At 37.0% G+C, this 15,936-nt stretch overlaps 1 protein-coding gene across 1 annotated transcript; it reads left to right on the forward strand.

Moving 5' to 3' along the window:
• Positions 1-8,676: 8,676 nt before the first annotated feature.
• PIFO (primary cilia formation) lies at positions 8,677-14,962 on the forward strand. The gene is made up of 6 exons (XM_049765609.1): positions 8,677-8,695; positions 8,934-9,076; positions 9,642-9,740; positions 11,872-11,996; positions 13,326-13,443; positions 14,873-14,962. Exons 1-6 carry the CDS (start codon positions 8,677-8,679, stop codon positions 14,939-14,941), a joined length of 573 nt encoding a protein of 190 aa, XP_049621566.1. The 3' UTR covers positions 14,942-14,962.
• The last annotated feature ends 974 nt before the right edge of the window (positions 14,963-15,936 follow it).

Here is a 15,936-nt window from a genome sequence, read left to right on the forward strand (position 1 = left end):
ATTTCCAGTTTTTGAAGTAGCTTCATATTGTTTTTCATAAAGGTTAAACTTGATGGAATTACCACAAGCTGTGAATAAGTGTTCCATAGATAGACATTATGTATACTACAGACAGACTTTAGACAAATATTGAGGTAGACAACACATACACTCATGCACACACGTAGACAGACACTTGAATCAATCCATGTGTTACAGTTGAAAAGCTGACCCAGGTGAAATGGGACAAAACACTGAAAAATATAAAGTAGGCAAGTCAGATAGAAAGCTTTTCCATTTTCTAGATCAATTATCATTGGTGAGGATAAACTTTACTGAAAAAAGGCTTCATGAATTAGATTGTATATAGAGCATTCTTAAAAAAATATTCATAATTTTTAAGTCTAAAAAACTAAGAGATATAGTAATGAGCACTCTAAGAGGAGTCTACACAATGAAATATCATCTAGCAGGTTTTGAGCATCCAGGTTCCTTTCCTAAAAGCAATCTAAAATCATGAAATTATGATATAATGGTGAACTACCTGGCTGGTTCCAAAGGGCAGACAAATAGTGATGGCACTGGAACCCAGAAGGAGGCTGGGGGAAGGCCCGATGTCCAGTTTTTTGAAGAATCTCCATATTGTTTTCCATAAAGACGGGACTAGATGCCATTCCCACCAGCAGTGAATGAGAATTTCTTTCTCCCCACATCTCTGCCAGCACTGATTGTTCTTGTGTGTGTGTGTGTGTGTGTGTGTGTGTGTGTGTGATATGTGCCAATCTCTGTGGCATGAAATGATATCTCACTGTTGTTTTGGTTTGCAATCTCCCTGATCATTAGTGATGAATAGTGGAGCATCATTTCATGTGCCTTTTGGCCATTTGTATTTCTTTTTTGAGAAAGTGTCCATATATTCTTCCCATTTTTTGATGAGGTTAGATGTTTTTTCTTGTTAAGTTCTGCCAGTAACTTGTATATTAGCCCCTTGTCTGATGGGTATTGAGTGAATAGTCTCTCCCATTCTGTGGGTGGCTTTTTTATCCTAGCACTATTTCCTTTGAGGTGCAGAAGCTTCTCAGCTTAATATAGTTCCATTTGTTTATGTCCACTTCCACTTGTTTGAAAAATGAGATTTTTCTCCTTGACAATGCCTTTAGTCTCAGTGCCATGGAATGTTTTACCTACTATGTGTTCTTCTATAAATCTTATGGTTCTGAGTCTAATGTCAAGGTATTTAATCCATTTACATTTGACATTTGTGTATGGTGTTAGATGGAGGTCTGAATTTGCTTTTTTGCTTATGGCTGATCAATTGTCCCAACACCACATGCTGAAAAGACTTTTCTTGCTCCATTTTTTGTTTCTTGCCCTTTATCAAATGCGGGGTCCTATAAGCCCCCCGGGGGGGCCCGGCCAGCCGGACGGCCGCACCTTTATTTGGCTGGGTCAGAAGAATAACCACACCTGTTAAAAATCTGAGAGAGGTTAGTAATAATGACCTCAGGCGATATAACCGGTCTAAGGCAATCTTTATTGGGGTCCAGCATCTCTTATATAGAGGAGGAGAAATGGGCAGGTAAAAAGACGGTGTCAATCATACATTTTGGCGCGAAAGCCATGAGACAAAGGCAGTAAATCGTCTTCCAGAGGGGAGGGAGAAGGAGTGACAATTTTACAATCATTCCCAAGTCAGCAGCTTTCAAGGGATTGCCCTATGACCCTAAAGTGGGGTCTGCAGCTCACTATCCGGAACTAGCAGCAGTTTGTGATGGGGCAAGTTTTGTAGCATAGTCATTAACTCCGGAATGAAGTTAAAGGGAGTAGCCTAAATCTGGGAATGGTATCGGGGTGTTTACTTTCTCTCCGGGGCTTCAAAGAGAATATCCTGCAGCTGTAAATACCTTTCCTGTTAGCTCAAGGGCTCACAGCAAAGCCTGCACGTAGGCAGCTTTTAGATGAAAAAGGCTGCATAAAGACAGAAGACAGAAAAATTGATCTCTGACAAGACACTGTCTCCAACAATCAAAAATGAACAGATTGTATGTCTGGGGAACATTCTCTGAATGACTCAGTTCTATTCCTTTGATCTGAGGGTCTGTCATTATACCAATACCATGCTTTTTAAATGATTATTGCTTTGAAGTGCAATTTAAATTTGGGTAAAGTGATGCCTCCCACCTTCTTTTTCCAAAAGGTTGCTTTAGCTACTCATGGGTACTTATTGTTCCAAATGAATTTCAGGAGTGTTTGATCCACTTCATTGGAGAATACTTAATGAATATCCTTAGAGGGTCATGGGTATTCTTAGAGGAATTGTATTAAATCTGTACAATGATTTGGGGTGTATTGCCATTTTAATGATGTTAATCCTCCTGATCCATGAATAGGATATGTGTCTTCATTTCCTTGTGTCCTCTTATTTCTTGAAGCAATGTTTTGTAGTTTTCTTTGTATAGGTCCTTCAACTCTTCAGTTAAGTTGACTCCAACGTATTTGAGTTTCTGTGGCACTAATGTGAATTGGATTTTTTTGATGTTCATTTTTTTTCTATGTAATTATTGGTGTATAAGAAGGCCGTTATGAGTGGTGAGAGGGGGCAGTCTTGTTTTGTACAAAATTTTAGAGTAAAGTTTTTTTGTTTATCTCCATTGAGAATAATAGTTGCCATTGGCTTGTGGTAGACGACTTTGACTATATTGAAAAGTTCCTAACATTCTCATCTTGTTGAGACTATCATGAATGGATGTTGGACTTTATTAAATGCTTTCTCTGCATCTATTGATATGATTATATGGTTTTCTTTTGTTGATATGGCGTATTATGTTGATTGATTTACATATGTTAAACTATCCTTGCAATCCTGGAATGAAACCTACTTGGTCATGGTGTATGACTTTCTTGATGAATCATTGGATCCCATTTGCTAAAATTTTGTTGAGTATCTTTGCATCTATTTTCATCAGGGGTATTGGTCTATAGTTTTCTATTTTTGCAACATCTCTGGTTTTTGTATCAGGGTGATGTTAGCTTTATAAAAGTATTTGGTAGTACTTCTGTTTCTTCAATTTCCTGGAAAACCCGAAAATGATTTGTAGTAAGACCGCTTGAAAGGTTTGAAAGATTTTGTTAGTGAATCCACCTGGGCCTGGGCTATTGTTTTTGGAAGACTTTTGATTACCATTTTAATTTAATTAATAGCAATGGGTATATTTAGATATGCTAGATCAGGGGTCTCAAACTCAGTTTACCTGGGGGCTGCAGGAGGCAAAGTCGGGGTGAGGTGGGGCCGCATAAGGGATTTCGCTTACTGAATATTCTCAATAAAAAATCGCATCAGTAAGGAAAAATCGCAAACAATCGCATTAAACATTTGCATACCCCGAACGGAACTGCGAATGTTTAATGCGATTTTTTTCTTTCTTACTAATGCGATTTTTATTGCGATTATTTGGTAAGCAAATAATCGCGAATACTGAGACCCCTGTGCTAGATCATCCCGATTCAACCATGGAAGATTATGATTCCAAGAATTAATCCATTTCTTCCAGGTTCTCAGTAAGCATAGTCTCTTATTACTCTTTGAATCTCCGTAGTATCTATAGTAATCTCCCCTTTTTCATTTCTAATACAATTTATTAAGTTTCTCTGTCTCCCATTGTTAGTCAATTTTGCCAGTGGTTTATCAGTCTTGTTTATTTTATTTATTTATTTATTTATTGGTTTTTGGGCCACACCCGATTGACGCTCAGGGGTTACTCCTGGCTATGCGCTCAGAAATCGCTCCTGGCTTGGAGGAACCATATGGGATGCCGGGGGATCAAACCGCGGTCCGTCCTAAGCTAGCGCTTGCAAGGCAGTCACCCTACCTCTAGCGCCACCTTCCCAGCCCCAGTCCTGTTTATTTTTTAAAGAATCAACTTTTGCTCTCTGACTTCCTTTACACCATAATACTACCTATCAGAAAGCAATGTCATAATTAAACTTGAAGAGGAACTTGATGAGTGGGGTTGTTGCTTAGCAGCCAGTTTTAACTTTCATTTTCTTGGTTGAAGGACATATGAGAATGGTGAACCATGGCAATTGTATCTGTGAAAAACACCATTTGTGAAAAAACAACTTTTCAGAAAGTTCCTATGGACATCCATCCTGGATAAAAGACTCTGAGACATTTTTACAGCTTCGGTCACATAGAGTTTCAAAAGTAATCACATCTTCAACAAGGATGTCTAGCTCATTAGTGTTTTGGAAATTTGTTAAAGGTAATAATTAGATTATCTGTGTTTAAACTTTATGTAAATGTATTCATAAATTGTGTCAAAATTCAAGTCTGAACTATTTTATTTAACTTTATTTTATTATTTATTTATTTTATTTTAACTTTATTTTATTAGTTATTTATTTTATTTTATTGAACGTGAAATATTTTGTTTATTTTTAGTGCTTTAAGTGTTCCTTTGTAAGAATATAGTGAAACTCTTTTCTCAGTTACTGGTAATAGACATTTGGTTCACTTGAGATTATCACAGTGCTTTCACTGTTATTGTACATGTATTTTGGTACATGATTTCAAGCATTTCTACTGAATAGATAACACAAAGTAGAAATTATCAGGTCTTGGGGCTGGAGTGATAGCACAGTGGTAGGGCATTTGCCTTACACACAACTGACCAAGGATGGACCTGTGTTTGATCTCCTACATCCCATATGATCTCCCAAGCCAGGAGCAATTCCTAAGCACATAATCAGGAGTAATCCCTGAGCATCACTGAGTGTGGCCCAAAACCCCCCCCCCCCCAAAAAAAGAATGAAATTATCAGTCAGTATGTACAACTTCAGTGAATACTCTTGTTTTTCAAAGAAAATGCATTAATTTACATTTACTAAAAGTATATTCAACATGTCTTGTGTTCCATATCCTTGGCACCATCGTTATATATTATTTTGGCCATCTGATAGGTATCTTATTGTGACTTTAATCTTTTTTTTTTTTTTTGGTTTTTGGGCCACACCCTGTGACGCTCAGGGGTTACTCCTGGCTATGCGCTCAGAAGTTGCTCCTGGCTTCTTGGGGGACCATATGGGACGCCGGGGGATCGAACCGCGGTCCGTCCTAGGCTAGCGCAGGCAAGGCAGGCACCTTACCTCCAGCGCCACCGCCCGGCCCCCGTGACTTTAATCTTAATTTTCTTCATGACTATTGAAATTCAGCATTTTTATGTTTATTAGCCATTTGTATATTTTTTCTAAGATATTTGTTTGATCCTTTAACCATTGTTTTGTTAGTTTTATTCTTATTCTTCTTTGATAATGTGACATATTCTACATACACATTATCAAATGGTAACACATAAGCAAAGTGTTTAATTTTTTTATTTTCTGGTATCTGTATTTAAAAATAGTTAAGAGGGCCAGAGTGATAGCAAAGCAGTCGGGCATTTGCCTTGCAATTAGCTGACCTGGGAAAGACCCAGGTTTGATCCTGGCATTCAATATGATCCCCTGAGCCTGCCAGGAGCAATTTCTGAGTGCAGAGCCAGGAGTAACCCCTGAACACCACCAGGTATGGCAAAAAAATAGTAAAGAGCAAATCCCTCTCACTACATTCACTACATACTGTCCTTACTGTCCTTCAGCATCACAAGAAGTGGTCCTTGAGTCCAGAGACAGGAGGAAGCCCTGAGCACAGTGATTTGTGATCCAACCCACCTCCCCTAAATAGGGAAGAAGAAAAATAGGCGGTTAATTTTATATATTATTTATCCACATATCAAAATATTATCATGTCACTGTAATGCTCATAAAATATATCAAGATTTTAGAAACTCTTGTTTTTATCTAAGTCTATATTTTAAAATATTTTTATTTTATTATTATTATTATTATTATTATTATTTGGTTTGTGGGACACACAGAAGTGCAAAGGAATTACACCTGGCTCTATGCTCAGGGTCACTTCTGGCAGGATTAGGGAAACCATATGGGGTAGTGGGAATTGAGTCTAGGTTAGCCATATTCAAGGCAAGTGTCTTACCCACTATATTAGCTCTCTGGCCTCTAAGTCTATAAGACATTTACACTTACACCATCTCAATTTACATTAACTACATTTGATGTACTCAATTATTACACATAATTTGTTTTAACTACAGTATTAGTCATTGCAGATCTAGGATTTTTTGTTTGTTTATATTTTCTCTGGCTTACTTTCTCCCTCTCATAATGCTACTTCTTTCTAATTATTATTTTGAAATATCTACAAACTGAAGATTGCAAATGTAGCACAATGAATGCCCTCATTGAGATAGAGTTGTTGAAAAGTATGAGAGAGACTTAATGGTTTACAGTGGAAGTATATTGACACTGTAGTGATGGTCATAATAACACAATAAGTAAATATTGATTAGTTCAAGATAACGAAGTCTTATAAACCAATGTTACCTCAATTTTACATTTAAAACAAACCAAAGAAATACATATTATTTCACCCAAATTCATCAATGATCAAATTTTACTTTTCTCTTATGTAATATACACATTTTTATAGAAAGACATACTTTTATGGGATTGCCACCATTCCAAAACCTCCACTGTACCCCTTCCCATCTTATCTATTATGACCAACTAAACTGAACAGCAACAATATTATGGCACTACTACTATAATTATAATATTTTATCTAAAATACCAAGATAATACTTTCCATTCACACTCAGAATCAGATGGAGAGGGATAAACATAGAATAATTGAACTCATTTGAGGGATTAAGAAAATAGAGTATAGTATTAATATCCAGAGACAAAAGATGAGGACCAGGAAAACCAACCATGGTAGGAAACGGCACAAATAGCTGGGGAGTGTAGTTCGGGGTAGTTCGGGGCAGAGAAGGAATGACTATGACAATGATAGTCGGAGATAATCTCTCAAGAACTAGGTGCTGAAAGAAGAGGAGGAGGAGGGGGAGGAGGAAAAGGTGGAGGAGGTGAGGAGAAGGAGGAGGAGGAGGAGGAGAGAGAAAGAGAAAGAAAAAGAAAGAAAGCAAAAGAAAGAAACAAAAGAAAGAAGCAGAAGTAGTCTACCCCAGAGACAGGATGGAGGAGAAGGAGGGAAGCTGGAGACCCTGGTAGCAGGAAATGTGCACTGGTTACTGAAACTCAATTATGAACAGCTTTGCAAGTGTGAAAAAATTGTATTATGAACAACCTTGTAATTATGGTGTCTAAATAAATTAAAAAAATTTCATTGAGTCACCATGAGCTAGAGTTAAAAAGCTGTTGATGGTTGATTTTCAATTCATAGAATGTTCCATCATCTATCCCTTTACCAGTATCCATTTCCTATCACCAATTAAGAACCTGATTTTGTTTCATTTGTTTTCTCTACTAAAATTTTGTTTTCAATTTTATTGTTTTCAGTTTTCTGAACATTTTAATCTTTCCATTCATGATAGAAGTTAATTACTTTACTATTGATGTCATGCTTTTCAAAGTCAAATTTTTTTCCCTGAAATTTCTCTTTTAATTAATATATTACTTAGAAGTATGCTATGAGCTAGAGTAGTACAGGGGTTAAGATGCAGTACAGACCCTGTACTGGTTAATTTCTATCACTGAATATGGTTCCCACAGCATGTTGAGGTCTCACAGATTCAGGAGTAAGCCTTGAACACCACCATGTGTGGCCCCAAAACAATTACAAAACAAAACAAAACAAAAGGATACTGCTTCATTTTCATAATTTTGGAATTTTCCAGTCGCCTTTTTATAATTAATTTCTATTCATTTCTAAATTATTAATTTCTATTTTTATTATTAATTTCTAGTATTATGAGGTTTGTATTTTTATAATTTGCTTCTATTTATTTTTTTTTGTTTTGGTTCATACCTGTCTGTTGTAGTTTGTTTCATGTCACAGTATATGGTTTGTCTTAAGGAATGCTTCAAGTGAGAAAGATATGTTTTCATGAGTGATAGCATATGTTTTATTTTACTCCTTACTTTTAGTTTATGTTTTTAAAAAGAACATTTCTTCTAGTCAATATACAGTTGTAATTTTTTCATTATGTGTCTCTTAAGTTGTGCACCTCGCATTTAAACTAATATTCAAAAGTGAAGAAGAAATACATTCCCAAGACCAAGAAGTTTGTTGAAATAGGTTGCCAGTAAAACCTTCCTAGTTTTTTTTTTAAAAAAAACAAAAAAGTTAAAAGTAGCTCACTAAAGAGAAGGTAGATGATGAGGAACTCACTTTTCCATTAAAAGGAAGCATATCTAAAGATTATGTAAAGGTAAAATAAAAATTTTCATTTATATTCTTAGTTGCTAAGTTTGCTCAAAATAACATCAATATGCATAGATTTTCCAGTAGTGAGTTTCCAGTGGCCCAGTTTCCAAGGACCTTCTCTCCATTTCCTTGCCATAACTACTTCCAATTTACTACCTGGATCCAGCAATCCATTTACCCACAGCCAAGCCTTGAGGTTCAGCCTCCTTGGGCCACTAGCCAGGAAGATGCAGTTCTAAATTTTTAGTGATTCACAAGGTTTCACCCCAGCCCAGCCCACCTCTCCCCGCTGATAGGACTGGGCAGACTTTTGGCCACGCCCCTCGAGAAAAGTCCCGCCCCTTGGTTCTGCTGGCTTGCTCGGTTCCCTTAGCGACACTGTACATAAAGGAAGGCAAAGTGCTAGTAGCAAGATGTGCTTCGGCAAAGGCAGTGAGTTGGGCTGGGGTAGAGGAGGGCAGAAAGGAAGGCTTGAAAAGAGGAAGGGGGGATAGTAAGGTGCGGAGATGGGGGTGAGGAGAGGGATAGGAGTACTGGTCTACAGTTAGGCCCGCTTTCTTTTAAGAACCTGGTGCATCTGCGTCTCCCTTCCCCTGCTGCTTCTCTAACTTCCATACTTAGAGTGAGGGACCTTCACTCATGTGGAATTTTGCTCTTTCCTGACCTTCAGATAAGCAGGTTAACCACTCCTTTGGAACATGTCAAGGAAAGAGGATCTTCCCTCTTTATCACCCCTTAACTTTGATGGGACACACGTTCCTTCCCATTAGGGGGGCACCCCACAGAGGGCCTGGATACAACATTATGGAAGATGTGAGTATTTACCTTCCCTTGGGTGGGTCTCATTTTTCTGACTATCTTAAGGAAACTGGATTTAATGGGAGAAAAAAAAATGTGATTTGGGATCTATAGGGACTCCCTGGTCCCCTGCAGCCAGTTGCAAGAGCTGATGTCAAATATTAAAGTTGCTTCCCTTTTATGAACCCATCAAATGCAAACCTTAATGCTATACAATTTCTGATATACCCCCCTACTCCGCTTCCATTTATAACAGCACATTAGTCCAAATTTGGGATATTGGTGTGCTGGTAGGTGTGTTTATGAAGCATAATCAGACTGAATGTTACATTCAAGCAAATTCAGCTCTTCAGGACTCAAAGGAATGGATTCACTCACTTGAATACACAGCAATATCCCTTACCCTATTTAGTTACATTTTTCTGAATACACTTGTGTTCTATGTAATTATTTGGGTATTCTTGACTTAGAAGAAAGAAAATCAACTTCCACAAGTAGGAACGGGACACTGTAAGTTAGCTTGGTTTGATAATATAATGTTCTCTGTGATATTTTTTACTCCCCTCCAAACTACATGAAGACTTGTGGCTTGGCATACAACCTTACCAAGATTCCCACCAGCAAAAAAGGATATTCTTGTGGAGCCAGAACCACCATGAGATTTAAACCATTAAACAAGGTTAGAAGTCACTGACTAATTTTAAATTTTAATATGATTCATGTTTCTGTGTGTGTATATGCATGGAAAAGTATAAAGCACAGGGAGTGTCAGACTACCTAAAGAATATGTCCTAAAATGAGAAAAATGACATTTACACAAAAGCTATTAAAAGTCTTTGTGAAAATCTAGAAAATTAGCATTACATATATGGCAATAGAATGTCTTCAGAGAGTAAAATATTTTTTAAAGGAAAATGTATGATAGTGCTTAGTGTTAAGATACATTATATAAATTACTGGAATCTTTGTTTATATGTATCATATTATCATGCCATTTATTTTTTTCTTTACTTAAGCACTATGATTACATCCATAATTGTAGTTGGGCTTCAGTCACTAAAAGAACACCCCTCTTCACCAGTGCAACTTTCCCACCATCAATACCCTCCATCTCCCCCCTCTTAACCCCCTGCCTGTATTCAAGACAGGCATTCTACTTCTCTCACTCATTAATATTGTCATGAGTTAATGTAGTCATCCCTCTAACTAAACTCACCACTCTATGTAGTGAGCTTCATATGATGAGCTGTTCCTTCCAGCTCTCATCTGTGTTGTCTCTGGGCATTATTACAAAAATGTCTTTTGTTTTTCTTAAAACCCATAGATGAGTGAAACTATTTTGTGTCTATCTCTCCCTCTGACTTATTTCACTCAGCATAATAGATTCCATATACATCCATGTAATGGAAAATTTCATGATTTCATCTCTCCAGGTAGCTACATAATATTCCATTTGTACCACAGTTTCTTTAGCCATTCATCTCTTGAAGGGCATCTTGGTTGTTTCCAGAGCCTGGCTATTGTGAATAGTGCTGCAATGAATATAGGTGTGAGGAAGGCGTTTTTTTGTCATTGTTTTTGTGTTCCTAGGGTATATTTCTAGGAGTGGTATAGCTGGATCATATGGGAGCACAATATCCAGTCTTTTGAGGAATCTCCATATTGTTTTCCATAAAGGCTCTCATTCACCAGCAGTGAATCCCTGTCAGCACTTATTGTTCTTGTTCTTTGTGATGTGTGCCAGTCTCTGTGGCATGAGATGGCACCTCATTGCTGTTTTGATTTGCATCTCCCTGATGATTAGTGATGTGGAGCATTTTTTCATGTGTCTTTTTGCCATTTGTATTTCTTCTTTGAGGAATTGCCTGTTCATTTCTTTTCTCCATTTTTTGAAGGGGTTATATATTTTTTCTTGTTAAGTTCTATCAGTACCTAGTATATTTTCTATATTAGCCCCTCTGATGGGTATTGGGTGTATAGTCTCTCTCATTCTGTGGGTAGCTTTATTATCCTAGGTACTATATCCTTTGAGGCGCAGAAGCTTCTGAGCTTAATATAGTCCCATCGGTTTATCTCTGCTTCCACTTGTTTGGAGGATGTTGTTTCCTCCTTGAAGACCTTTAAAAAACACATTCTAGACCGGAATTAGGCTTGAGTCGTAGAGCCACATACCTTACATGTGTAAGATCCTGGATGCATTGCTGAAGGCTATATAGCACAATCTCCAGGCACCACTGAGTGTGGTCCTGGAGACTTTGAACACGACTAGGTTTAAGGACACTATGTCCCTATTTAAAAATCACACCTTTTCTCCCTTTGTGTGATTGAATTTCAAGTCAAAGTCTTAAGTACAGGATCTTACTCTCTTGATGGGCATTCTCCTGGCATGCTCAAAGTCTTGACTCTGGCTCGAATAAACCTTTGAATGATATTGAAAGAAATAGTATAGTGGGTAGGGCTCTTGGTCCCCTGAGCCTAAGAGGAGTGATCCTTGAGTGCAGAACCAAGAATAAACCCTAAGCATTACAGGGTGTGACCCCAGAAATTCTGAGTGGTATGTTGGGGGTAATAGCTCTAACAAAGTTCCTGCTTCTCTGCATAACCTGTCTGTTTCTATAGAATAAATATGATTTATCTTTACATAACTAGACCTTATCTTAATTTCTATCTACTACACATCTATTTATATAGCTTGGTGTATTTAAAGCATGGTATATACACAAGTAGAAAATTTTAAAAATTCTGTTTTTTCTACTTCAAAGTCTCTATATGTATATATAACCCTAATACATTAATATTTTTGGAAACAGGATGTGACACCTGACCCAGGCAAATACCAGAGTATACAGGATCGAAAATACAAACCGAATTTTGCTCCATTTAATGTCTTGGTGCCTCGATTTAGGACATTTGCAAAGAAGAACACTTACCCTGGGTATGTCTCTTTCTGGTACAATTTAACAAAGAGCATTAGGGGAAAATAAGTAATCAGAAAGAGTTTCATCTATTTTTATATCAACTAAATAAGAAAAAACTCTTTTCCAAAGGCTTCATCTCTTACCTGTCATGTCATTTGGCGTTTTGGGACATAAATAAGAATGATTAATTTAATAAGTATTTAATAAACATTTTAGATACTAGAGATTTTGCATTAAACTTACACAATATCCTAATTTCTTGAAACGTCTATTCTGGAAATTGGAAATAAAGAAAAGAAGCAAATTAACAAGAAAATGCCAATGGAAAAAGGGGGAAGTGATCATATAATTTATTAGTGTAAATATTTCCAAGAGCAAAAGGACGCCTTATCAATAGTTAAACCGATACAGTAGTCAATAGCTACTAGCTAGCTAGGCAAACCTATGACCTAGTGATGTGCATAAAGAAAATAAAACATGACGATATAATAGGGAGTGATTTAGTGAAGGATTTAGCTCTTGAAGTCATAAATACAAATCTGAATAGCCTGTGAAAATCTGGGCCACATCTCAAGAAAAAGGAACAGAAAGAGCAAAGGCAGAAATTTGAGTTGGAATTTGGTGTGAGAAAAAGTTCAAGAATGGCTGCAGATGTCTGCACAGAGTGGAAATAAGAAAAGAGTAGGGAAGTGGAGGTAACTTTCTCAAGATTGCAGTAAGAAAGTGAAGGGTGGAATATAGATGCTTGTGTCTTTCTCTTATTTCCACACAGAAAAGGGTATATTTACTGAGTTTGAGAAATATTTTTATGTTTTTAAATAATATGTTTATTTAAGCACCATGATTACAAACATGATTGTGGTTGGGTTCAGTCATAAAAAAGAACACCCCCTTCACCAGTGTAACATTTTTTAAACCCATATTTTATTTTATTTTATTTTATTGGTTTTTGGGCCACACCCAGCGGTGCTCAGGGGTTACTCCTGGCTGTCTGCTCAGAAATAGCTCCTGGCAGGCACGAGGGACCATATGGGACACCGGGATTCGAACCAACCACCTTTGGTCCTGGATCGGCTGCTTGCAAGGCAAACACCGCTGTGCTATCTCTCCGGGCCCCATATTTTATTTTAATTGTAGTCAAAACTAGTTAAACCTTTAACCGTAACACCTCATTATAAATAAACTATCAGAGAAAGGAATCTCGGGTTTGTCCTATGTTATATAGCTAATCAATCTATTCCCTTTTCCTACAGATTTAGATATATTTTAGGAATAGGTGTAGTACTGATGAAGTTTCTAGGTTGTTACTAGTTCACTAGATATGATAATTTACAATTTATTCCTAGCCCTGGTACATACAGTCCAGAGATAAAGTCACCCTCCAAAATCACCTGGCCAATGAAATTTGGATCTCCAGATTGGACTCAGGTTCCACAGCTACAGAGAAGAACTCTAAAAACTGAGGTAATGTTAGACTTCTGGAGAACGTTGCTTTGGATAATTTATTTTGTATTAGGAACTTGTAACTAGGATTCTATAAATGAGCTTCAAGAACTTCTTGTTTCCAGTCAGAACATTAATATTATTAGCTTCCTCAGGCTTCTTTGTCTCCCTCTTTCCCACTCTTGGCAACCGTTTGCCTATTTACTATCATTTAGATGTGGTTTTATTTTGAAGAACTTTATATAAATAAAAGTAGACACGATATCTTCTTTTAAAAATTATTTCCTTGCAAAAAAAGAGGGCAGAGAAATAGCATAGCAGTAGGGCATTTGCCTTGTATGCGGCCAATCCAGGATGGACCTTGGTTCTATCCCTGATCCCCAGTGCCCTATATGGTCCCCCAAGTCAGGAGCGATTTCTGAGAGCATAGCCAGAAGTAATCCCTGAGAGTAAGCAGGTGTGACCCCCCCCAAAAATCATTTCCTTGAAATTATATGCCCAACTTTATGTATATGTACATAAAAGGAAGGTTTTATAGAATTATATAATTTTATCAGGTTTCTTAAAGATGGATATGGATTGAAAAAGTCACATTTTCTTATTTAATTATCAAGTGACATTCTGTGGTAGATTAAGCAGAATTATCCCCATATGATAAAGAAGGAAGACAAAGCTCAGTGGGATTATTTGTGCAGTTTGCACAGCATTAATTCAGATCTTACCAGAATATCACATGAACAATAGATCATCAAGAAATTTCCTAGCATTCTAGTAAGACCATGGATTTCAGGTACTGACTTCTTGGATTCAATTACAAAGACCACGATTTACTTGTGCTACCCTTTAATTTTTCTAGTTTATTTTTTTCTTTTCTATGAGTACCATTGTCCATTTGACAAGGCTGTAAAGATTGAGATAGCAGAAAGGATTTGACAAATAACATAATAAATGCTATCACAATTTAGAAATATTCTTTTATTTCCCTAGTAGAAATTTGTTTTCTATAAACATGTGTTGAATGTTTACTATATTAATATGGTATGAGGGTTATTCAAGAATTAGACATAAGGCCAGGGATCTGGCTTAAAGGCTGAGCAGATGCACTTACTGCAGAAGGCTGAAGTTAGATTCCTTGATATCTTTCTGAAGACACCCCTGAGCACTGAGCCAGGAGTTGCCCCTGAGCACTTTCAGGTGTAAGCCCAAAACAATAGAAATATCATATAAACTGAATGATTTTTCAAGTGGAAACCAAACTTTAGCACAATATATTACAAAGTAAATTGACAAGTAGATATAGCAGTGGTGAAAGGCTAACTCATCTATATTCCAATAGGGCCGGGCTGAACTACAACTATAGTGTGAAGTTATATTTTTCACAAACACAGGAAACTACATACAGACAGTTTTTATGAGAATATTGGTTTTGACAATATTTTTTTTGTTGCAGCTCCCCACCGACAAAGAATTTAGAAAGCATCGAAACCGTATGGCTTACCTATGCATGTATTATAATTGAGGATTTTTACTACATTTGTGTAACTGCTCCTGCCCACAAATCTCCAGAATTGAGGACAGAACTACTCTTATTTTCATCAGTGCTAACATGTCTGCCAGCCGGAAGCCAGGCAGGAGCAAAGGGCTCATAACTACTAGAAGAGAACATAAATATCTACTCAGAGTGTTTAATCTCTATGTGCTGAGTTGTATCCACATAGGAACAGTTGACTAGAAATGCGGAACTTGTATTAAATTTTCAATGAGTTGATCAACTTCATTATTAACACTGGTCCATAATTTATAAATCTAATTCTTTTCCAGGATGGGGATATGGGTTGGGATACACCTGGTAGATGTCAGACTTTATTTCTAGCTCTGTGCTTAGAAGTGTCTCCTTTCATGCTGGGAACTACATGTGATGCTAGGGATTGAACCCAGGTAAAGAATGTGTAAGACAAGTGTACTCTCTGTACTATCTCCCTGGCCCTAAATATAATTCTAAGGTACCAGTTTTATGCATACTGTCCTGTGAATGAGCTATATACATATGACATCTCTGGATAGAATTGGATCTCTCTTGGGCTTACATTTCAGCTTACCAGTTACAGAGACCATTTAAAGAACTAAATCATGTCTTAGGAACTTGACTATTTTCTCAGTTTCTATGGAACACAATAAGAAGGTCTTGATTTGTCTTTCCCAGATTTAATATAGATAAACTCATAAAAATAAGTAACTCCTTTTTCTTATCATGTCTATTTAGTCAATTTTACAGACTGAGTTCCTACCATATGTAGTCTGAGGGGCAAGAACTAAGGATATAGCAGGAATAAAAATAGATGCATTCCTTGGCTACTTGGCCCTGGATTCAAGTAGAGGAAGACACTCCAGGAAGGTTAATAAATTCACTTTCCCCACTCATGCATCATATGAACGACTTCCTGAAACCTTATAAGTTAATCTGTGGATTATGTGGAAAGGAGTGCATTTCCAGCATATTGCTATAGTCAAATC

The sequence above is a fragment of the Suncus etruscus genome, chromosome 19, assembly GCF_024139225.1.
Source record: "Suncus etruscus isolate mSunEtr1 chromosome 19, mSunEtr1.pri.cur, whole genome shotgun sequence".
NCBI lineage: Eukaryota > Metazoa > Chordata > Mammalia > Eulipotyphla > Soricidae > Suncus > Suncus etruscus.

Bases quoted from the DNA above. Each gene is read 5' to 3' on its own strand.
- PIFO (XM_049765609.1), top strand. The intron at 11,997-13,325 runs GTATGTCTCTTT...ATTTATTCCTAG, and splicing joins AAGAAGAACACTTACCCTGG to CCCTGGTACATACAGTCCAG. The intron at 13,444-14,872 runs GTAATGTTAGAC...TTTTTGTTGCAG, and splicing joins GAAGAACTCTAAAAACTGAG to CTCCCCACCGACAAAGAATT.